The sequence below is a fragment of the Piliocolobus tephrosceles genome, chromosome 1, assembly GCF_002776525.5.
Source record: "Piliocolobus tephrosceles isolate RC106 chromosome 1, ASM277652v3, whole genome shotgun sequence".
NCBI classification, from domain to species: domain Eukaryota; kingdom Metazoa; phylum Chordata; class Mammalia; order Primates; family Cercopithecidae; genus Piliocolobus; species Piliocolobus tephrosceles.
Window position 1 is genome coordinate 99,361,609 of NC_045434.1, and position 23,541 is coordinate 99,385,149.

Consider the following 23,541-nt stretch of genomic DNA (forward strand, 5'->3'; position numbering starts at 1 on the left):
AAATAAATAAATAAAAATCAACTAAAGAACTTCTGCACAGCAAAAGAAACTATCAAAAGAGTAATAGGACAGCCTACAGGATGGGAGAGAATATTTGCAAACAGTGTATCCAACAAAGGTCTAATCTCCAGAATCTACAAGAAACTTAAATTAACAAGCAAAAAACAACCACATTAAAAAGTGGGCAAAGGACATGAACAGATACTTGACAAAAGAAGACACAGACATGGCCAACAAGCATATGAAAAACTGCTCAACCTCACTAATCATTAGAGAAATGCCAATCAAAACCACATTGAGATACCATCTCACATCAGTCAGAATGGCTACTATCAAAAAGTTGAAAAATATTCGATGCTGGTGAGATTGCAGAGAAAAGTGAATGCATATACATTGCTGGTGGGGATGTAAATTGGTTCATCCACTGAATGCAGTTTGTAGATTTGTCAGATAACTTAAAGCAGAACTACCATTTGACCCAGCAGTCCCATTACTGGATATATACCCCCCAGGGAATATAAAGACACATGCACACATATGTTCATCACAGAACTGTTTGCAATGGTAAAGACATGGAATCAACCTAGATGCCCCTCAATGGTGAACTGGATAAAGAAAATGTACATATACACCATTCAATACTACACAGCCATAAAAAAGAATGAAATCATGGTCTTTGCACCAACATGGATGGAGCTGGAGGCCATTGTCCTAAGATAATTAACGCAGGAACAGAAAACCAAATACCACGTGCTCTCTCTTATAAGTGAGAGCTATACATTGAGTACACATAGACATAAAAAGGGAACAAGAGACAACAGGGGCTACTTTTGAGGGTGGAGGATACAAGGAGGGTGAGGATCAAAAAATTACCTGTTGGGTACTGTGCTCATTACCTGAGTTATGAAATAATCTGAGTGCCAAACACCTGTGACATGCAATTTATCCATGTAACAAATCTGCATGTGTACCCCCTGAACCTAAAATAAAAGTTGGGGGAAAGAAAAACTGAGTCCAAGGGAAAATGAGAAGGTAAAAATGTTTAGTGATCATTTATGCTCAAGTATTAATACATTTTTTCTACTCCAAATCCATGAAATTATTTTTAGATCTTCTTGTCTGGGATAAAATGCTGCTTATTGAATTCTGCTACTTTCAGTGTGTTTTTTGAGGCCATCTGAAATAAGGGCTTTGCTTTTATAAGTTATCTTTTTTAGCTAAGACAGATGTTCTTGACAAACAGGTGTTCTGAAGCTTTATTTTGATTTTTAGTTTTCCCTGATCCTTTGAAATACTGAGCTGAGTTTTACATGTGTCAACCTGTTTGAAAGCATAATGCTTTTTTTTTTTTCTTAAATTATAAATTTACATGGGATTTTAGTTGCCAGTTATTTTAGTACCTTCATTTTGTTAGATAGGCTCAAGCAGCTGTGGATGTTAGGCAAGGCTTTCAACACCTTATAAAAATCTGCCAGATCTGAAAGGAAGCACTTAGCAGGCAAGTAAAATTTTTAATAGATTAGTGTTATGAGTTGTATAAGTCTTTAGGTTAATGGTACAGGTTTAGTACCCCTTCAATGAAATGCTTGCAACCAGAAGTGTTTCAGATTTTGAGTACTTTTGGATTTTAGAATATTTGCATATATATAATGAGATATCTTGGGGACAGAACCCAAGTCTAACATGAAATTCATTTATGTTTCGTGTATATCTTATACACATAGCCTGAAGGTAATTTTATATAATATTTTAAATAAGTTTGTGTATGAGACAAAGTTTGCATACATTGAACCATCAGAAAGCACAGTTGTCACTATCTCATGTAGACAATCTGTAGTTGTTTGGCACCACCATCATTCCTGGCTCTAAATTCATATGCTACTGACAAGCAATCATTTTCTTACACTTATTCACAAATTCACACGTAAGAACTTAACAAAAATTATGACATACCATTAATACAGTGGAAAAATAATGTGTACAGGGCAACTAGACAGGACAGTAGAATCACTAGAATAGAAGTGTCAGCTACTACACAACAGCAACAACAAAAAATGGCAGCTTTCAGTCTCTGCCTTTGATGCTGTGTTTTCATTAAAAGCCTACTGTACACTCTATTTTATGTCTTCAGGTGAGAAGAAACATCAGAAGCAGTTGAGGGACTGGAAGTGGGTCCTCTAGGGATGAGGAGGCATTCTGTTGGATGACTTCTAGAAATGTTTTCTATGGAGTCATCTGCCTCATTAACAAGTTTTTGTCTTAGAAGTCTCTTTTTGATTTTATAAACTGACATGATTTCTTTTTCTGTTGTGACTGTATGCTGCTTTAGCCCTTCACTAGGCCCATCACACATTTTTACCATGCCATCTATAGGCACTTTTTCTGCTGAGTTAACAACACCATCTTCATTGTCATTTTTACAGATTGAGTATCCCTTATCCAAAATACTTGGGACCAGAAGTGTGGAGTTTTCCACTTGTGGAGTTGTGTCAGCACTCAAAAAGTTTTGGATTTTGGAGCATTTTGGATTTTGGGTTTTTGGATTAAGGATGTTCAACCTCTACTAATTCTTCTCAAATTAGCATAAATTTAAAATAATGATACATCCGAAGACTCAGAAAAGAATTGAAGGCCATTTTTGGGGGAACAGGGAAAGGGCTGGTATCATCTACAGACTATTTTGAATCATAGATTTATGTTTACCATGATTGTTAGCTAAGATTTAATCTCAAATGGTTTTAAGTTTTTCGTTATTTGTAGTCCTTTTTTTTTTTTTTTGTCCTTTTTAGGGATCTGCCTGCCTCATCCTCCCACGTAGCTAAGACTGGAGCTACATACCACCATACTTGGCTAATTTTTACATTTTTTTTTTTTTGTAGAGACAGGATATCACTATGTTGCCTTGCCTGGTCTCAAACTCCTGGCCTCCCAAAGCACTGGGATTACAGGTGTGAGCCTCAGTGCCTGGCCTGTAGCTCCTTCTTCTTCTAATACTGAGTTACTATTACTACGTTTATGTTCAGATATTGTTGGTATTGTGTGCATTTGTAAATCCTATTAATTTAGAATACACGACTCTCCATGTTCAGTGTAAAAGATTTGTTATTTATAATAAGACAAATCCTTTTAGCACTAACAAATTTCAGAGGTTAATTCTTAGAAATCCAGGGATTACAGCAAATTTGATAGCTATTTAGTTGATAAAGATAAATAAGAAAGTATATTGTTAATGATAGCTCAAAGAGATGAATTTAGTTGGTCCCATTAAAAACATAATTAAGTCACCATAAGTGTGTGCTGCTATTGATCCAATGTTTTAATTGATGGTGTCAAATCCCTTGGTGTTGATCTTACCCGTTATGTCTGCAGAAGAGACCTAATTATAAGCTGCTTCCTCTCCCACAACAATTGTGTACCCTCTGATTCCTTTTCTGTTTTCTAATGCAGGTCAGACGGTTTTGCTGTCTCAGCCTACTGTGGTACAACTTCAAGCACCTGGAGTTCTGCCCTCTGCTCAGCCAGTCCTTGCTGTTGCTGGGGGAGTCACACAGCTACCTAATCACGTGGTGAATGTGGTTCCAGCCCCTTCGGCGAATAGCCCAGTGAATGGAAAACTTTCTGTGACTAAACCTGTCCTACAAAGTACCATGAGAAATGTGGGTTCAGATGTAAGTTTTGAAACTTAGTGCTTCTCTTAATGCCCGATTTGAAAACCAACAAAAAACACCTTTTGCTTTTGTTGCCTTTTTTTTTTTTTTTTTTTTGAGTGTCTTATATTGCATCAAATAAAAGAGTGTGCTGAATTGCACATCTAGTCTTTGGAGGAAAATTAGGGTAAGGCTTACTACCTTAGAATCTAAGTGAAAAGGTTTTTGAAAGTCTGAAGTGGTTTGGTGAAAAGCGAAGTATGCATACCTCCCTCTTCTTTACTTCTTCTTTAGAACCAACCCTCTTATTACTCTTTTCAAGCCCTTACACCCTCAACCCAATCATCCATTAATATTTTACAGATTCAAAGTTTCCTGTTTGAAATGTTTTAGCAACTCTTCAGATAAGAGTCTATAGACTACTTTTTAGGCAGGTTTTATATTTAGCTTTCTTCCTTGCCCTTTTGAAGGGTTTTCACCACTTCATAATGATGACTTGCTACTCCTAGGAATTCTATCTCTTAGTGATTATTTGGTACTTTCCCATTTTTGCGAACCTTTAAATTTTCTAGCATGTTGTAGGGATTTCTTATGATTTATAAATCACATGATTTCCTAAGACCTGTCACTCTCTAAAGCCAGTGACCGCACTTGCGAACTAATTCTTGCTTTCTTTCAAAATGATTGGAAATAACTCATGTTATGTATTAAACAGTAATTGAACATCTTGGCCCTAAAATTTAATGAATGTTATATAGTGAAACAGTGGATTCTCTAAAGTTATGATTGGGAAGCAAAGTGTTTTCTTCAAAATAAAAATAGATACTACTAGTTGTTAATATTACTACTTCATCCTTTCTTTAGGTAGAATGCATTTGAAAAGTAATTTTAAAATCCTGTTGGTTATGCAAGGTTGTTTATCAGACTACTGTCTGATCTGTCTACCAGAATTTATTAACCGGCATGTCAGTGACCCATTTAATTATAAAATTGCTCCACAGTTGCATGAACAGTAATCTCAGCCAGCAATATTGTAAAAATTCATAACGAATATTGTCTAGTGAAAGTAGAACATCCAATTTCTAGAATAAGAGTCTTGTATAGGTATTGAAAACAATGCATGTCAAGACATGGAATAGGAAAATTAGTGTTGCTATGAGACTAGAGATCGTGGACAGTACAGGATTAGGCTTGACTGTTATGTTGGTTTGTTTTGAGGACTAGAAGAGGTAAGCACAATGCTTATGGTGTAATAGGCTCTAATATATAGTGTGTGTTTCAGTTGAAGATGAAACAATATGTTGCTGGGATGGGAAGGTGGTGAGCACAGGATAGAGGCAACTGGATTGGCAAAATGTTGATCATCATGGAAGCTGGGTGTTTATTTTTCTATCCTTTTGGTGCATGGAAAAATTTCTACAATATGTAAAAAAAAAAAAAAAATGACAATAACAAAAATCCAAAAGCTTTCTGTGATATTTTCAATTAAAAAGTTGTGTGACCAATAAGAAAAGAGTATGGTTTTCATGGGAGACCAACCAGGTTAAGAATGATGAAAAAGGATTTTTTAAAATAATCCTTTGAAATTTGTTTTTAATACTCTTTAAATTATGAACTTGAATGTTTCTTATATAATACCAAATGAAACTTGCAACATTAAATATCCAAAGTTGCCTTTATGTAATATGTTAGTACATTTAAAATATTTTTATGAAATATTTTAGACATGAAAAAAAGATAAAGACTAATAGAACTTTAAAAATACATAGGTCAACAGTATATCACTGTTGTTAAAAAATATTAACAATATTAATTTAAGTCATCCCAAACATGGAAAAGTCCAGAAAAGCATAGCTAGGATGGGGAGAATATCTAGAAACCATGGCATAGGTAGAGGAGTGGGTTAAGGGTTGGAATGATTCAGTAAACTGAAGAAGAGAGGATGGAAAGTAGACCTGGGAGCCATCTTCCAGGAAAGGAAGGTTGTTATGTGGAAAATAGAATTGTTCGGCTTGTTCTAGAAGAGTTATCTGAACAGGTGCAGGAAAGATATAGAAAGGTTTCTTCTAAACATAAGGTTTTTGGGCACAGTCATTGTATTTAAAAACCAGAAGAGCACCCCCCCCCGCCTTTTTTTTCCCCTCACTTTTAGGCTTACTGTCTGAATAAAGAGCATCTTAATGTTGGCAATCATCACTGTATGCCATTGACCCATTTTATACTCTCTAAACATAGTCCAATTAATTATATGTTGGTCTATTACCCAGACATCCTTTATTAGTTCTCTGGTGTGAAAGACCGTGTCTGTTCAGCTTTTGTACTCTTAAGGGGGGCTCTGTAAATTTAAAGTATTTTTAATGAAATATTTTAGACATGAAAAAAGGTAAAGATTAATTAGAACTTTAAAAATATATAGGTCAACACTATATCACTGTTAAAAATATGAGAAAATATAGAACCAATAAATACTGCTAGAAACAAAAGCTAATACTTATTGGTTCTATGTTTTCCTATCTCACACATCCCCCAGTTCTTCCATGTTAATTGAGACTTTGTCAGCAAAGTCTCAATGTATGAATGTAAAATGTATGAGTGTCTACATTTATTGTATGAATGTGCATTTAGATTATGTTAATTTTTTTAACAGTGATATACCATTGACCTGTGTATTTTTAAAGTTCTAATTAGTCTTTATCCTTTTTTGTGTCTAAAATATTTCATTAAAAATACTTTAAATTTCCAGAGCCCCCTTAAGAGTACAAAAGCCGAACAGACACAGTCTTTTCAAAATTTAAAATCGACAGGATTATAAAAGAAAGATTCAAGTTCTTTATGTTTAATGCAAAGAGACCTAAGGACAACTAGAATAATTTTCTAGTCAACCTGTATTGAGGTTTTTGTGCTTATTTTTACTTGGCCAGCATATTGAGACATGAGCCAAGCCTTTCAATATGAGTTTTTTTTTGGTAGAAATTTTGACTGAATGTTTATTTCAAGTAAAGAAGCATTAGTCTATCCTAGCAGCAGGCCAACCCACTCAGGAACCCAAAGTAAATCTGTTCCAGAAGGTGTCACAGAGCAGAACTTTGATCAGCTTGTATAGTCTTCTGCATTAGTAACTTTGTTGACCTCAGTATTACACGTGTCTGTTAAAACACTAGTCCTGTTAAATTAGGATAAATTTGAATTAGTATAAATTCCTAATTTAAAGTGGTCAAAAAGAAAATGTTTTTATCATATACTTTTTGTGCTTTTAAACCAAAAGTATGGTGAAAAAATTATAAATCACCAAGAAAAAAAATCATATCAGTTTTTTGTGGCTTTGTAATGCTGACATGGCTTCTTTTTCTACCTTTTTAAGTTCTTTTGTTTGGCTGATTTCACTCTCTAGAGGCCTGCTACTGCCATAAGTAGCGTTTTTAGCATACCATATTCTGCAAACTGCATTAAATGCCACATTTTCTGTTATGAAACAGTTTGCCTGGTTCAAATTATAATCTTACTCTTCCTGCCTTTTGCTGGCAAATCTGTTTTGTTTAACTCTTGGAGACCTCACCTAAGTTTTCAAGAAATATGGTTTGTTTTTGACTGTGATCCTGATGGAGAAAATGAACATGATCTCTCATTTCAGTGTAGAAGTTCTCTGTGCAGTTTCTTAATAAATGGCAATCTTGGAACTACAAAGTTGACTTTATAGGAGAGCATGCTTATCTTTCTTTAAAGGACTATTTAATGTTGCCACACGTCAAACAACAAGCAGTCTGATTAAATCTGCATTGCACTCACTACTTCCACCTACCCATCATAATCCCATAAAGTTTATGAAACATTACTGCCCTGGTTTTAAGGTTATAGGAATTGCATTGTTTTAGTTATTGGCACAAAAGACCAGAAAAAAAAGTGGTAAAATTCTACATCTTCCACAGTGGGCCACATTGGAGCAAATACTCTTAGTGGAAATCACCAAGTGGGAATAATGGAAAGAAGAGTTTCCAGAACTAATACAGAACTAGAAATAACCTCAGATGTGAGGTTGATGAAGGGATACAAACTACTGTTAGGAGCCTCCTTCCTTCCGGCTCAGTCACCCCCCTGAATATCTTCCAAACTCTTCATCACCTTTCACCCTGTTTCTAAATCCTATAGTTAGGAAACTTGATCCCCTCCATCCCAAAATGACTACCTTTTGGGAGTCCCTGCCTTGGGTTCCTAGAACCATCATGAGAAGGTAGGTGCTGAGGGGAATCCTTTCCTACTGGTTTGCAGGTATTAGAAATGGTGTGAAGGGGATTCTCCTGTCATACCAAATTAGAACTTTGTATTTCCTTTCTCTAGAATTGGTGTACAGTTAATTTAGGGATTTCAGGTATTTTTAGTATTGTTCTATGGGAGTGATGTGATATGGGTCTAGATGGGTGCCCTGCACACAGTGTTCCTCTCTTGCAGTGGAGGAATGTGAGCTTGGAGAATCTATCATGCTTATAGCAAGCAGAAAGCAAGCCTCCTCATTGTCCAGAGGGAGATTTTATCTCATCCTTCAGGGTTGCTTTTTGGTAACTGAACCTTGAGGATGGCCTGAGAAAAGAGTGGTCCGGGCCTTGCATTCTTCGCATACCCAATAAGACGTGTAGGAGCAAAACTCATAAGAGACTCCCTGGAGGTGTGTTTCTCAAGAAAATATGTCTATAATAATCTATTTGCAATGCATAGCAACTCAGAAAAACAGAGAGTGCCTATGTACTATTTCAGGAAAAAAGCAAAACTTCAATAGGCATTTAAGTTGCTTGTTTTATCTGTAACACCCAAGAATAGGACTCTGGTTAGGTCAAAATGTGAGCTGAATCTCCTTAAATTATGTGACTAGCTTAGATATCAGAAGATAAATAATGAATAGGCACTTTTTAATAACTTCTAACAACCAAGAAGTTGAGATCATGATATTACTTTAGGCTGCAAAGTAGAGGAATCTATCAGAACAAATCCAATAGGAAGGATTTTGAGAGCTGGAGTTATCCAGAGTTTAGTAAAAAAAATTACTTCTGTGCTGACTGCATTATGGCTTTGCTGCTACCAGGAACTCTGCAAATAAAAGAAAATATGCTTTGTTAAAATATTTGCAGTATCTCTTTAAATGTAGGTTTGGAGCTTCTAAACATTTATCTTGAATAAAGATTTTGGCAGTTCAGTTTCATTTGAGGCTATAGTAGTTTTGGAAGGGGAAGTGAGCAGGTTTTTTTTTGTTTATTTTCCCTTCCTGATGCATTGCATTAGGATAAATGTATGTTATGGCAACCTTAGCATTCTTTATTCTGTACTTTTTGTACTTTTTAGTTTGGCATTTTTTTTTTTTTTTTGAGACAAAGTCTCGCTCTATTGCCCAGGCTGGAGTACAATGGCGCGCTCTTGGCTTACTGCAACCTCCGCCTCCCAGGTTCAAGCAATTCTCCTGCCTCAGCCTCCTGCGCCACCTTGCCCAGCTAATTTTTGTATTTTTAGTAGAGACGCGGTTTCACCAGGTTGGCCAAGCTGTTCTCGAAACCCTGGCCTCAAGTGATCCACCTGCCTCAGCCTCGCAAAGTGCTGGGATCACAGGCATGAACCACTGCGCCCAGCAGTTTGGCATCTTTGTAAGAATAATAAATAATTATTTTTAAGGATTCTGATTTTTATCTTAATAAATAATGAAATACTTCTCTCTCCTTTCTCTAATTTCCATTCTCCACTACACTTGATCTTAGCCAAAAGGCCGAGAAGCAATCTCTAATTTCCATTCTCAAAACCTTGTGGGGACTCATTTCTAGGGAGACAGTCCTTTTATGCCCCAGAGGCTTTCTTGCAAATCAGTTTTCCTGTCTGGTAGTCATTCTTACTAGTTTTGTGTGCATTCTTCCGGAGACAGTTCTTTAATATATAAGTACTTATAGTTTTATTTATTGACCTATTTTATAGAAGAGGTACTATACTGTACATGTCATCCTGCAGCTTGCTTTTCTCACTTATACCTTAGAGATCTTTTCATATCAGTGCATAAAAAGTTTCCTTCTTGTTCTTTTTTTTTTTTTTTTTAAAGACTGTCTGTTGCTCTGTTGCAGTGGTGTGCAGTGGCACGATCATAGCTCACTATTGCCTTGAATACCTGGGCTTAAGGAATCCTCCTGCCTCAGGCTCTTGAGTAGCTAGATATGTGCCACCTGGCTAAATTTTGATGTTTTTTAGTTTGTTTGTTTTTTGTAGAGATGGGGGTCTTGTTATATTGCGCAGGGTGGTCTTGAACTCCTGGTCTCAAATGATCCTCCTGCAGTGGCCTCCCAAAGTGCTGAGACTACAGGCATAAGCCACCATGCCTGGCCTTTTTCTTATTCTTTTAATACCTGCATTTTAATAGCTACATAGTAGCCTACTTCATAGGGGTGCCATAATTACTGTAAAATTTTGCAGTGTTTTTCTTTATAAACATTTCTACATTGAATAATTTGGTACTTATTTCATTTTGTTCATATACAAATATATCTATGGGAGAAATTTTTAGAATTGGATTTGCTGGGCCAGAAGGTAGGTACTTGTTCAATTTTGATAGGTTTTACCAAATGGTCCTCCATTGAGGTATTTCTTTTTTTTTTTTTTTATTATACTTTAAGTTCTAGGGTACATGTGCATAACGTGCAGGTTTGTTACATATGTATACCTGTGCCATGTTGGTGTGCTGCACCCATCAACTCGTCAGCACCCATCATTGAGGTATTTCTAATTGAGAAGTCACAGGGCTTAATGGAGTCCTTGCATGAGTTTCAGTGTTTCCATAATCAGCATGCTGTATTAGTCAGTTCTCACACTTCTATAAAGAAATACCTGAAACTGGATGATTTATAAAGAAAAGAGGTTTAATTGTCTCATGGTTCTGCAGGCTGTACAGGAGGCATGACTGGGGAAGCCTCCAGAAATTTACAACCATGGCTATGGGTGAGAAGGAAGCTGGCACATCTTACATGGCTACAGCAGGAGAAATACAGAGAAGGGGAAAGTGCTACACACTTTTAAACAACCAGATCTTATGAGAACTTATGATCATGAGAATAGCAAGGCGGAAATCTGCCTCCGTGATCTAATCACCTTTCACCAGGCCCTTCCTCCAACATTGGGGATTACAATTCAACATGAGATTTGCGTAGAGACACAAATCCAGATCATATCACACCCTTTTACCCCACCTCACCCCATCCCTCATATAGTTGTTAGCAATGTGCATGTGCATTTGTCTGGGGAGTCCATAACCTCTTTTGTTGTCTTTTTTTTTTTTTTTTACAGCTTCATTGAGATAAAATGCACATTCCATAAGGGTCACCCTTTTGAACTGTACAATTTAGTGGTACCATCACTGCTGTCTAATTCCAGAATATTTTTGTCACCCCAAAAAGAAAACTCCATGGTCATTAGCCATAGTCTTCCTCATTCTTCCCTTCCTGTAGCCCCGGTAGCCATTTAATCTGTTTTCTGTCTGTGTGGAGTTGTCTGTCCCAGACATTTTATATGAGTAGAATCATATACTACGTGCCCTTTTGTGTATGGCTTCTTTCACTTACCATATGTTTTTCAAGCTTCAGCCATGTTGAAGCATGTATCAGTGTTTATTCTTTTTTATGGCTGAATAATATTCTGTTGTATAGATATACCACATTTTTGATAATCCATTCATCAGTTGGTAGATATTTGGGTTGTCTCCACTTTTTGTCTGTTATGAATAATGCCACTTTGAACACTCATGTACATTTTCACTGTCTTTTAAGAACCATTTTTAATATATAAAGGTATAAATCAGTGAGAAAAATGCAAATTCAACAATCAATGGACAATATATACAAATAGATAATTCACAAAGAAGAATGGTAAATTTTAAAAATGAAAGTGTCGATGGCTGTGTATTCTTGAAGAGGTATTCCCTCTGAAAGATTACTGTTTTATCACTATGTGAAAGAGTATTAATTGTTAGCAGGAGAGATCTTGTGGCTGCTTACAAGTAGTTCGAGAATGATATTCAAGAATTTGAAGTGTTATGGTTAGACTTTTCTGTGGCTCTTATCTCTCTTGAGTATGAGTTCTAAAGGAAAGTATCTTATGGCTTCTTATAACTTCCCAGTGTGTGTACACTGCAGCTGTGTGTGTGTATGCGCTCCCACATGTTAAACTTTGGTTATTATATGGGTGCACATGTTAAACTTTGTATTTGGTTATAATTTTAAATTTCAAAAAGTACAAAAACAAAAATAGTACAGAGAACACTCAGATATTCTTCAGCCAGATTCACCTGTTGTTAACCTTTTACCCAATTTGCTGGCTTATTCTTTATCTACCTACCTACCCATCCATCTAGCATCCATCCATCCATCCACCCACCCACCCACCGTCCAACCATCCATCCATCCATATACACACAATTTTTTTCCTGAACTATTTTAGGGTAAGTTACATACCTCACAGTATTTTACCCCTAATTTTTTCAGTGTGCATTTTCTAAGAATAGGTACATTCTTTTATCAACTTCAATAATTTACATTAATAAAATAGTTCAATCACCTGTCAATGTTACAATTCTGTCAGTCGACCCAATATTTACTGGATTTTCACAAAGTCCTTGTGAAGGGGGCATTTATTCCCATTTTACTACTGAAGGAATCAACTAGCTAAGTGATTCAACAAATGTCATATTGCTAAGATGGCTAATGTTAATAAAGTACTATGTGCCAGGCACTTTTCTAAGTGCATAACTTGTAAATACTGTCTTTAAATCTTATAACGGCTCTTTGAAATGAATCAGGACCCTGAGGAATACAGAGTAAGGAACAGACAGAGTGCTCAGGGGAATGTTAAGTTTTAGGCTCTTTTTCTGCTTCTGTAGTGACTAAATAAGATTTCATGCTTTTGTGTGTGTGTGTGTGTTTTAATTTTAAAACTTAAAATCTGAAAATGGGAGCTGGAAAAGGAGCAAGTATTTTCAATATTGCTTTAGTTGCATGGTATATCAGAGCAGCTGTGAGTTACATTCTTTATGGAAGTAATAATTTTGCCTCCTCTCTCTCTCTCTCTCTTACATAATTTTCCTGAAAGCCGTATTTGTATGGTACATTATAGCTTACAGAGAACCTTCATGTCTATTACCCATTTGATTCTCACCCCATTTGAGGTGAGATCATTTGACCACTTATAATTGAGTTAGGATTCAAGCCTAGCTCAATTATAACTGGTCTTCTCCTAATCCAGTGCTGTCGTCCTTACTCTGTGCTCCATTAATAGAGGCTTTACTTTCAAGGTAGTCCTGATGCAGCTCAGACTTTAAATTACCCAAGTCCTTTGCTTACAACTTTATGGGAAAACAAAAAAGAAAAGAAAAAAGAAAAAGAAAAAGAACAAGTTACCCAAATCTCGAAACTTGGTGCTACCTTTTTTCTCCCCTTACAAATGTTTTTTCTTAATTCATAAAAATTAAGATAGTTTTAAGATTTAATTTTCAAAAATTAAGAAGTTTTAAGATTTAATTTTTAAAAATTAAAGTAGCAGATAGTTTTAAGTAATGAGGGACAAAGTTTTAGAAAGTTTGACCTTATTTGAATAATTTGGTGGTATCAAATGAAACCTTTAGCAAAACTAATAAGATCCATATTTTATTATATAGTAGTCATTATTGTGCTACGTCGTTGTGCCAATTAAATTAAGTGTATCTGTTTAGCAGCGGCTCTAGAATTATTTTGTTTTCGGATTGGATGAGACCTTTAGAGGACTAATGAAGTGGCTTTAAACTTTTTTATCCACAATCCACAGTAAGAAATGTATTTAACTTCTCTTTCTCTCTTATACACAATCTCATGAAACAACTCTTACTACGTATAAAGCACCCTTTTTCTTTTATTCTATCCTGTGTTTTTCTGTCAAATTGTTTTTAAAGGCTGTAGTGATTTACTAAATTGATAAACCTGATATTGGGTTATAATAATGTCAAAAGCACTATTCTGGCTTAACTGTCTCTTTTTACTAATATGTAAATAGACCCTACAAGGCGACATGACTTTTCTTTTTTTTTTTGATCGTCCAATTAAGTCATTGCAATGCTGGGTCAGGAATTAAGGACACCTAACTTCCAATTTTGTATTTTCATTTAATGACTTAAATTACTATTACTTGTATTAGTTACATCAGGTATTTCTTTTGTTTCATCAAGTATTACTTTTATTTAGTTACATCAAGTGGAGTCATTAACTGAAATAACAGGAAACCATTTTGTGGCTCCTTTGAAGATCCTGTGTACAGGACTTGGGTCCCTCCATTCTTCAAGAGGCTGTGCCCATGGTGTGGCTTTCCTAAGAGCATCTGGTGCATACTCCTGCTTTTACCTCTCTTTTGGTTGTTCTTTACCTTCATTCAGAAGATGAGATTGGTAGGGTAGCCCCATCCTACAATCTAGCAGGGACTTTGTCTATTATCTGTTCTCATCCTGGAAATTATACTACATATCAGAAGGCATTCTTCATTTAAAAAATTAGAAGGAAATAGTTTGCAGGATGAAGATTATCTCCTTGATAATCTGCCAAATAAATGGTTCAGGTTGCCAGTATGAAGCTTCTTTAATTTTTGGCAAATGGGAACTGGTTATATGCATACATACACACAAAACTTAATAGAAAAAGTAAAATAAAATTTTGACTGTCATGAGATTGAGAAGAGTAGAGAAAGTGGAAATCTAAATTTTCTCTTTTTTCGGCTTTAAACAATTTAATGAGAAAAAAGAAGTGTACGTAAGATTCTTAACAAAAATCAAATTAAGTTTTTAAATGTATTTGAATATTTAAGTAGGATTGCCACAAATTAAATTTGTCAATGATTTTAACTATATGTGTTTTTTAAGAACATATCTGTAAATATGTTTACTGCAACACATATGCAATAATGTATGTTATGTAATTTTTATTTAATTGAAAGATTGTGTTTTTATTTTTGGTCAGATGCAGTGAAGAGGTTAGTCAGTAATGGCTTCCACTTTATCTATCAGTTTAGAGGGCAAGATTCAGCCAAATGAGAATAAGAACTGTTAGAAAGTTGTGCAACAAGTCAGTGATTACTGTGTGATTCATCCATAGGTTATCGATACTTGATCTGACTTGAATTTATGTGAAATATTCGAATGTATTTCTTAGCATTTCTTGTATTTCTATTAAAATAGAAATCCCATTTTAATTTTTTTTTTTGGAGCTAGGCTCTTACTCTGTCACCCAGGCTGGAGTACAGTGGTGCGATCATGGCTCACTGCAGCCTCAACCTCCTGGGCTCAAGTGATCCTCCTGCCTCAGCCTCCAGGGCAGCTAGGACTACAATTGTGTACCACGATGCCCAGCTAATTTTTTATTTTTATAGAGACGAGGTCTTCCTATGTTTCCCAGGCTGTTCTTAAACTCCTGGCCTCAAGTGATCCTCCTGCCTCAGCCTACCAAAGTGTTGGGCTTACAGGTGTGAGCCACCACTCCTGACTCCTATCTAATATTATATCTAATTTGATTTATAGTCATTGAGCTTATCTCTTAGCGACATCACAGAAACAAGGCTTTAGTCAATTTTGTTAATAAAAAGAGACTGTCATAGCTTTCAGTGTTTATCAATCAATAAGGTTTTCAAAATTAAAACCTTAAATTAAATTGATAATTAGATTAAAACAAGCTGGGCCAGCACTTTGAGAAGCTGAAGCAGGAGGAGGATTGCTTGAGCCCAGGAGTTCAAGACCAGCCTGGACGACATAGAGAGAGCCTATCTCTACAAAAATATAAACTAGCCAGGCACGGTAGCATGCATCTGTAGTCCCAGCTACTGGGGAGCCTGAGGCTGGAGGATCTGTTGAACCTGTGAGGTTGAGGCTGCAGTAAGCCGTAATTGTGCCACTGCACTCCATCCTGGGTGGCAGAGTGAGATTCTGTCTCAAAAAATTAAATTATAAACAAAATGTGGACGGACATACTTGAAACTTTGACTCTTCCATTGATTCAGCCTTCAAAGGAACTTGTCCATTTGTGAAAGTTTTCCTTTTATATAAGTCTTTCGTACAGTCAAATAAGTGTTTACTAAATGAAACACTACATTTTATAGTGCAGTGGCACTAAAAGGAAACTATTTTGCAGCCGTGGAGTTTTTTTCTTTTGTTCTTTTTACTTTTTCCAAGGCAAGATGCCTGGTAGGAGAGTTGTCTGGAGGCAGGATGATCAGAAGCAGGAACTGGCCAGCTGTTTGCTTATTTCAGTCTGTATTATGTCATCTGATATGCCCATAAGGGAGATGTGTCAATTGGTTAATGGGCCAGAGTATTGATTTTATGTTTTCAGATTGCTAACAGAGAGATTAGGCTTCCAGATACAAGCAGTTCCACAAGTCTCTGTTTTCAGACAGGCGTATAATTAAAGTAACCACACAGTTCTCTGAGGTTAGAGTTCCATGCTGTGATGAAGCCTCTGTATTTGGTATTTAAAAGCAGTTTGAAGCTGTTGTGTAAGTATCACTGGACTTGGAGTCAACTAACCTAAGTTCTAGCCTTGGCCCTTCTACTCTCTTAACAGTGGATTAAATGATGAGGCTTATTTTAAAGAATCTTGAAAACTATAGTAATTTCAACAAGAGGAGATTAATTGAATGTATTATGAAACATCAAGATAATTGAAAATCTGTGCTGCCATTATTACATGTCAGAAGTCATTGTGATACATTGTATGTGCAAAAGCAGTTTACCAAACAGAATTACATACAGTGTAATCGTTTTTTTCTTATATAGGAAAATACCCGCTTCCCCCCTGCTTAAAGAAATACCAGACACCACAATGTGTAGATGTATTTAGCCTAAAAATCATATTTTTTTTTTGCCTAGGAAGTATAGAATAATTTAAATATTTTATATTCAGATAGCTGAAGATGGCTTGCTGAGATAAAACATTGGAGCCCTGTGTTTGGTGATTGCTGTGGGTTTCATTTATTTTTACTGCCTTTACCCTCTGTATTTATTGGTAGTATTGAATATTTATTTTCAGAACTATTATAATGTATCTTTTTCTATGGGAGGACATGAATATTTGACCACAGATGGTTTTCATTGTTTTAGTATGAGGCATGTGGATTGACAGCCTTTGAAACTTGAATGCTGTGTAATATGCAGGTGCTTTTATTGTTTATAGAAATACCTAATCCTTGTTTGAAATTTATTAAATGGTATGCCATCTGTAAGCCCCTCTAAATTCCACAGATTAATTAGGCTTTAAAGTAAGGTTGCATTTTGTCTAACTTTTAGTATAAACTCTTCCATCTGGGAACTTTCACTTTTATGTCACTGTTCAGTGTTCTGGTTCAGTGTTCTGTGTACTTCAGCACTCTAGTATTAATTATGGAAACTGGCATTCTAAGTAACAATGAAGATCACTAAAAATAAAAGTAGACTGAACAGAGTGGCATTGTCCAGAGAATAGTTTGCATTTGGTGAATAATCAATCCATCATGGCTTTGCCATTGCTCTTTGTATGTGCATGTGTGAGTGTGTGTGTGTGTGTGCGTGTGTATGTGTTTAGCATTACTTACAAGTGAGATAGTTATTATGCAGGGGAATTTTTACAGATGATGGTTTCATAAAAATCAGGATTTTTGTAGTTTAAATAAAAAACACCCTTTTTGACATTTCATGTAACATTTCTTTTCCTTGTGGGTTCTGATTTAAAGGTTGTTGAAAATATTTGGTGTTGGGAGTTCACTTGGTTGGCTTTGGCATACTTCTCTTTCTAGGAAATGTAGTATCAGGGTGGGAATTGTGTTGTTGTTTTAAAAGAAATAGATTACGTTCTTTAACTTTATTTACTGGTCTCAGTAAGAGTTATTGAACACTCTAGAGTAGAGTGTTACTTTTTAAAGTCTATTGCAAAATATATAGAAATTAGTAACGCAGCCATCCGTATACTCATACTAATCAATTTAATGTAGGTTGGTGCTTTTTATGGACTTAATTTTGCCACCGCTCTCACTTCCCCAAAGAAATTAGACTAATGGGTAATAATAGGCTTCATAACTTAATTTAGAAGATATAACAAAAATCATTTTGCTCAGTAAGTTTCTGTTGTAGTAGATATTGTTGTTATAACCTACAAAAAAGTAGGATCAGATGTGGTTTGGCTTTCAACCTATAAAATTCAGGTGGGGAAAGAGAGAGTTAACATTCTTGAAACAATTGAGAGCATTAGAGTGTTCCAGTGTATCCTCCAAATTCTAAGGGTATAAGATGTTCAGAGAAAATAAAAAATAAGGATGGGTTAGAATAATTGAATTTGAATGGGCCTTGGAATTAGATTAGTGGAGGGAGGAGATAGCATTCCAAATGGAAATAAACTATGTGAATAACGAAACAAGTTAGACATGTATGGAGATTATGGAGTAGCCTTAAATGATACGATTGGAGGAATGTGGCTTGAATAGCTGTGGATTTAGGGCAGAAGGTCTGGTTAGGCAGTGGGAGGTCACAATATGGAAGATCTTAAAAGAAAAGATGGGTAGCAGGGATATATGACTATCTTGTTTTTGCAATTGAGTAGTAAGATAAAAATATCTTCTTGGGAGAAGTTATCTAAGAAATGGTAGACAGGATGAGATGGAAAACAATTGAAATAGGAGTCTGTTGCAGTAGTACAGGGATGAGTTAATGAGTGCCTGTATTAGGAGAATGGAAGAGGGAATAGAGAGAAAGAAATAACTGAGACACATTTTCACTGGAGTAAACTTGGTCATTAGTATATACTTTTAACATATTCAATGAGTGAATGAGGGATTAAGAAGGACTGAATATAGTGAATAAAGAAAAATAATAGTTATTATTGATAGAAGTTACTATTGATAGAAGATGGATAGATTTTTAAAAAATCTAGTTAAAGGGAGATAATGAGTTCAGTTTGCACATAATGGATTTGAAGTGGTAATAACTGTGTAAGTAGAAGTGGCCTTATAATTAATTGAATATATGGTTCTGGGGCATAGCCATTTCAGGGCCAGAGATGTAGATTTAAGATGTATGTATATATGCGTATATATTTAAAGATACTTTCTGAGGGAGTTTCTAAGGGGAAAATTAGAAGATTAATACATGAGCCTTAGAAAATATCAGAGGAAATTATTTAACATTTGGGTTTTAGAAGGCCTCATTTAACCATTTGATTTTAACATATTTAGTTTGAGCAGTGTTTTTTCAAACCTGTTTTGAAACAACTAGTAACCTGTGCTTTGAAAAAACAGTTAAAAATAATTGTAAAAATTAGTATATTCTGATCTATTTCATCTGATTCTAAAACCAGGATATTCTGATTCATTGTAACTTTTTCTAGATTGCTGTGCTAAGGAGACAACAACGTATGATAAAAAATCGAGAATCTGCTTGTCAGTCTCGCAAGAAGAAGAAAGAATATATGCTAGGGTTAGAGGCGAGATTAAAGGCTGCCCTTTCAGAGAACGAGCAACTGAAGAAAGAAAATGGAACACTAAAGCGGCAGCTGGATGAGGTTGTGTCAGAGGTAAGTGTTAGTAATAGGGCTGGGTCGAGATGGGCTAAAGTATCCCCTGGATAAATAAATAGATAAACTTTTACATTTTAAATTAAATTGTGTAAACAATTGTGCTAGGCAAAGGAGGGTACAATCAGTCCTAAAACATTTGCAGTAAGGATGAAGCCTTTGAAGAGGACCCTTTGAATTACACTCTCCAGTCTACATAGAAAAGTTGTCTCCTTTTCCTGGGTTTCTCTTCACTCATTGCCTTAGCACCCTCTTTTCTGACTAAATGAATCACATTGAGGCTTCTAAATAGCCCTGCCATATTTTCCCTTTTAAAAAAGAAAACAATATAAAATAAAAGTGTTTTTATTTTTTCTCAGTCCACCTAACAACTAATGTGATTTTGCATTCTGTTACTATGCTGACTCCAGGAGGGTTAATCTCCTCAGTTCTATTCGGGAAATTTACTGTTTTCAGAATTTCTCACTGCAGTGCTGAACCATACAGATGCCTATCGAATGGGACTTCTTACACTATTATTTTTCTCTTCGCCCTGAGTACATGGGTATACTCCTGTATTTTACTGAAAACAATGATGTAAAAGGTTAGGGAGGCAAACTATAGAGTGTCTCAAAATTCTTTGGGGATCCATAAAAATATAAAAATGCTGATTCTGGCCGGGCGTGGTGGCTCACGCCTTTAATTCCAGCACTTTGGGATGCTGAGGCAAGCGGATCACGAGGTCAGGAGATCAAGGCCATCCTGGCCAACATGGTGAAACCCCATCTCTACTGAAAATACAAAAGTTAGCTGGGTGTGGTAGCGCACACCTGTAATCCCAGCTACTCGGGAGGCTGACGCAGCAGAATCGCTGGAACCCAGGAGGCGGAGATTGCGGGGAGCCGAGATGGCGCCACTGCACTCCAGCCTGGCGACAAAGTGACACTCCGTCTCAAAAATATATATATACGTATATATATTGAATTCTTTCCTCTTGGGTGAAGAGGCAACTGCAATGGAGTGGCTGCTGTGTTTTTTCTCTTCTGCTTCTCTCCTTTTCTCTCCCTGCTAGAAAAGGGAACTTGGAAGTCTCTGCTCTAGTCTTGAAAAGTATTATTTCTTCACCTTTGATGTTTTTTTAAAAAAATAAGACAAGGTATTTATAAGACAAGGTATTTACGTAACTGGTAAAGAGGAAAATTCTAATCTTAAGTGTTGCTTTTTCTGAAATTGATGTGTAGTTTAATTGTATTTAATGTGGTCATTTCCTTTAGAACCAGAGGCTTAAAGTCCCTAGTCCAAAGCGAAGAGCTGTCTGTGTGATGATAGTATTGGCATTTATAATACTGAACTATGGACCTATGAGGTAAGTGAATAGTTATTTGTTTTGGATACTAATGCTAAAAACTTAAATTCTCATTATTCTTTAGCTTTCATCATAAACTAGAGAAAAAACGATTTGTTTTTCAAGATGTGTAAAGAGTAATGAGACAGGAGCCATGCCTTCAAAGATCTCATGATCCAGCTGGGAGGAGAGACAAGTAGAAGGATGACTATGGTATAATGTGATGAACATAATAATAACAGTGTTAATGAGTCCTAACATGATGCAGAGTACGAGTTCCTTGAGGTGAAGGTTCTTGTCGTATTGATGGGTACTCAATACTTTTTTTGTTGAGTGACTGAGCTATAAGGGAGATACCTACGAAGGAAGCTGAACATTGAACTGTGATGTCAGTTGCCATGTACAAAGTATGATAAGGGCATGCCAGGCAAAGGGAACAGCATATTTAAAGGCACAGTTATGAAATGGTATGACATGATCATGAAAAAGTAAAAAGTTCAGTGTATCTTGTATATGTGGGGAGTCTGCATGAGGCTAGATATATGACTAGAGGTATAGGTGCTCCTGTGTACAATGAGGCACCCCTAGATTTTTGGTGGAGGGTAACATAATCAGCTTTGCATATTAGGAAGAGGATTTTGAGGGTTGTATTGAGTATAGACTGGAGTGAAGAGAGACTATTGGCAGAGAAAGCATTAGAAGACTATTGAGGTATTTCAGGTAACAAATGAGAGTCTGAACTTACACTATGGTTATAAAAAGGATGGGCAATCTTAGGGTACCTCCCTTATGTAGATTTTGTGGGATTTGTTAACTGGTATAATGTGGGACATGAGGAAGAAAAGAGGGAAGTTAAGGATAATTCAAAAATTTCTATCTTGAGGGACCGAATGGTGGTGCTGTCATCTGAGGAAGCAAACATAGACAGACAGATAGTTTTATGAAGAAAGACAATAGTTTTTAAGTATAGTAAGTTTGTGGCACTGACTAGATATTGAGAATTAACATTATAAATAGGTAGATAGACTGACAGACAGATAATGTTAGTGAAGTAGATGGGATTATCCAAGGAGAACAAGTAGAGGAAGGAAAGTAAGAAGAATCTGTGGGACACCAGTATGAATTGGGAGAAGAAATTAGGGAATCACAGCAAATTAGGGGAAGAACTGAAGGAAAGTAGCTTTTTGAAGCCAAAGTAAAAAGAGTTTCAAGCAGGTCTTGGGCAGTGGTATCACATGCTGCTGAGAGCTTGGGAGACACAGAGAGCTGAATTTGGCAATTATCAGATCACTTGTAATCTTGGAAAACAGATTTAGTACGATTAGGCATGAAGAAGTCTATATTAAAATTGGTTGAGAATTGAAAGGAGTTAAAGTTGAATAATCTTTTTTAAAAAAACATTTGCACAACTGCTGCTGTAATTTATTTAACCATCTGTTGATAGGCAGCTAGGGTATTTCCAGTTATTTATTGATATGTGTGCATAAAATGTATTTCCATATATCTATGTGTCTGTATGTGTATGATAGAATCTAGACTAGAACTAGAGGTTACGATGATCTGAAATTGTGATAGATTTTGCCAAACTGCCTTCCAAAAAGACTGTATCTGTTTACATTCCCACTAGCAGGAGAGAGGAGTATCCATTTTCTCATGTTTCCTAACATTGGATATTGTGTTTTTAAAATATTTGCCTATCTTGTGGATCAAAAATGTTATTGTCACATTGGCCTGTGTGCTCTTCCTCAAACACTCTAAGCCTGCTAGCACTTCATGGTCTTCACTTTTATTCCCATTGCCGGCAATGCCCTTCCCTCAGAGATTCTTTCGGTCAGGTGTTAAGCTCAAATACCATGTACTCCCGAACTTAAAAGTTAAAAAATAGTGATTAAAAAACATTAATTTTTTTTGGTCAAAAAAAAAAAAAAAAAAAAAAAGCTCAAATGCCACCCCAGTGAGGCTTTCTTGGACTACCTTTTCTAAATGTCCATCCCAGCTCCTGCGATTGCATTCCCAATCCTCTTTCTTTACTTTCCTACATAGCACCTCTGACCTTCAAGTATGCTGTGTAACTTATTTATTTTATTTTCTTTCTTTCCCTGCAGGTATTTTTATCTCTTTTGTTTCCCAGTGCTTAGAACAGTGCCTGGCACATAGTAGTTACTCAATAAATACTTGTAGTATGAATGAATGAATGTCTCCCTCACTCAGTTAGTAGGAGTTATATATGTTCATAAACTATTTCTCAAAAAAACTGTGTGTTCTTTCAGTTCCTCATTTCTTATCTGAGGCTATATGTGGTACTTATTTATTTAGTCAGACATACAGCAAATATTTATAGAGCACTTAATGTTTGCCAGGTACTGAGCAAGGAATCAAGGATGCAAATATGAATAAAAGTACAGTCTAGTAAGAGAATCAGATATGTAAACAATTGTGTGAGAAAGAATTATATGGATGTCATATGAATATATAGGCATGAATAAAAGGAAAAACTTTTTGTTTACACACTTCTGAGACCAAATATGTGGATTTTCTACACTGAGCAATTTGCCAATTCTCTGGACACCAACTGGATGTCCTACAATTTAACTTAATTCTTTTTAAAATTTTAATTTTAAAATATTTTTTATTGAGACAAGGTCTTGCTCTGTTGCCCAGGCTGGAGTGCAGTGGTGTGATCATAGCTCACTGCAGCCTCCATCTTCCAGGCTTAAGCAATCCCCCCAACCTCAACCTCCTAAGTAGCTGGGACTACAGGTGCACCTCACCACACCTGACAAAGTTGCTCAGGCTGGTCTCGAACTCCTAAGTTCAAATGATTCTCCTTCCTTGGCTTCCGAAGTGCTGAGATTACAGGTGTGAGCCATTATGTCTGACCAGTTTAACTCAGTTCTGACACTAACTACCTGGAGTTAGCACAGGCTCCTCCAGTTTAAGGGCTTAGTCCCCAAAGACTGCCCCCGACTTCAGTCCCCAGTTGCAAGTCCCAGGTTGTGACCTGTAA

General features: G+C 36.1%; 1 protein-coding gene and 1 non-coding gene across 2 annotated transcripts in view; one reads left to right on the forward strand and one right to left on the reverse strand.

Moving 5' to 3' along the window:
• ATF6 (activating transcription factor 6) overlaps window positions 1-23,541 on the forward strand; it is a 245,648-nt gene that overhangs the window by 39,961 nt on the left and 182,146 nt on the right. Inside the window, exons 7-9 of the mRNA XM_031935524.1 lie at window positions 3,448-3,668; window positions 19,025-19,210; window positions 20,464-20,555. Coding sequence (XP_031791384.1) covers window positions 3,448-3,668; window positions 19,025-19,210; window positions 20,464-20,555 — 499 coding nt within the window. The remainder of the gene's footprint in view (window positions 1-3,447; window positions 3,669-19,024; window positions 19,211-20,463; window positions 20,556-23,541) is intronic.
• Window positions 9,220-9,405, reverse strand: LOC111525051. Its single transcript, XR_002725936.1, has one exon. It is a non-coding gene; the product is annotated as a U2 spliceosomal RNA (small nuclear RNA).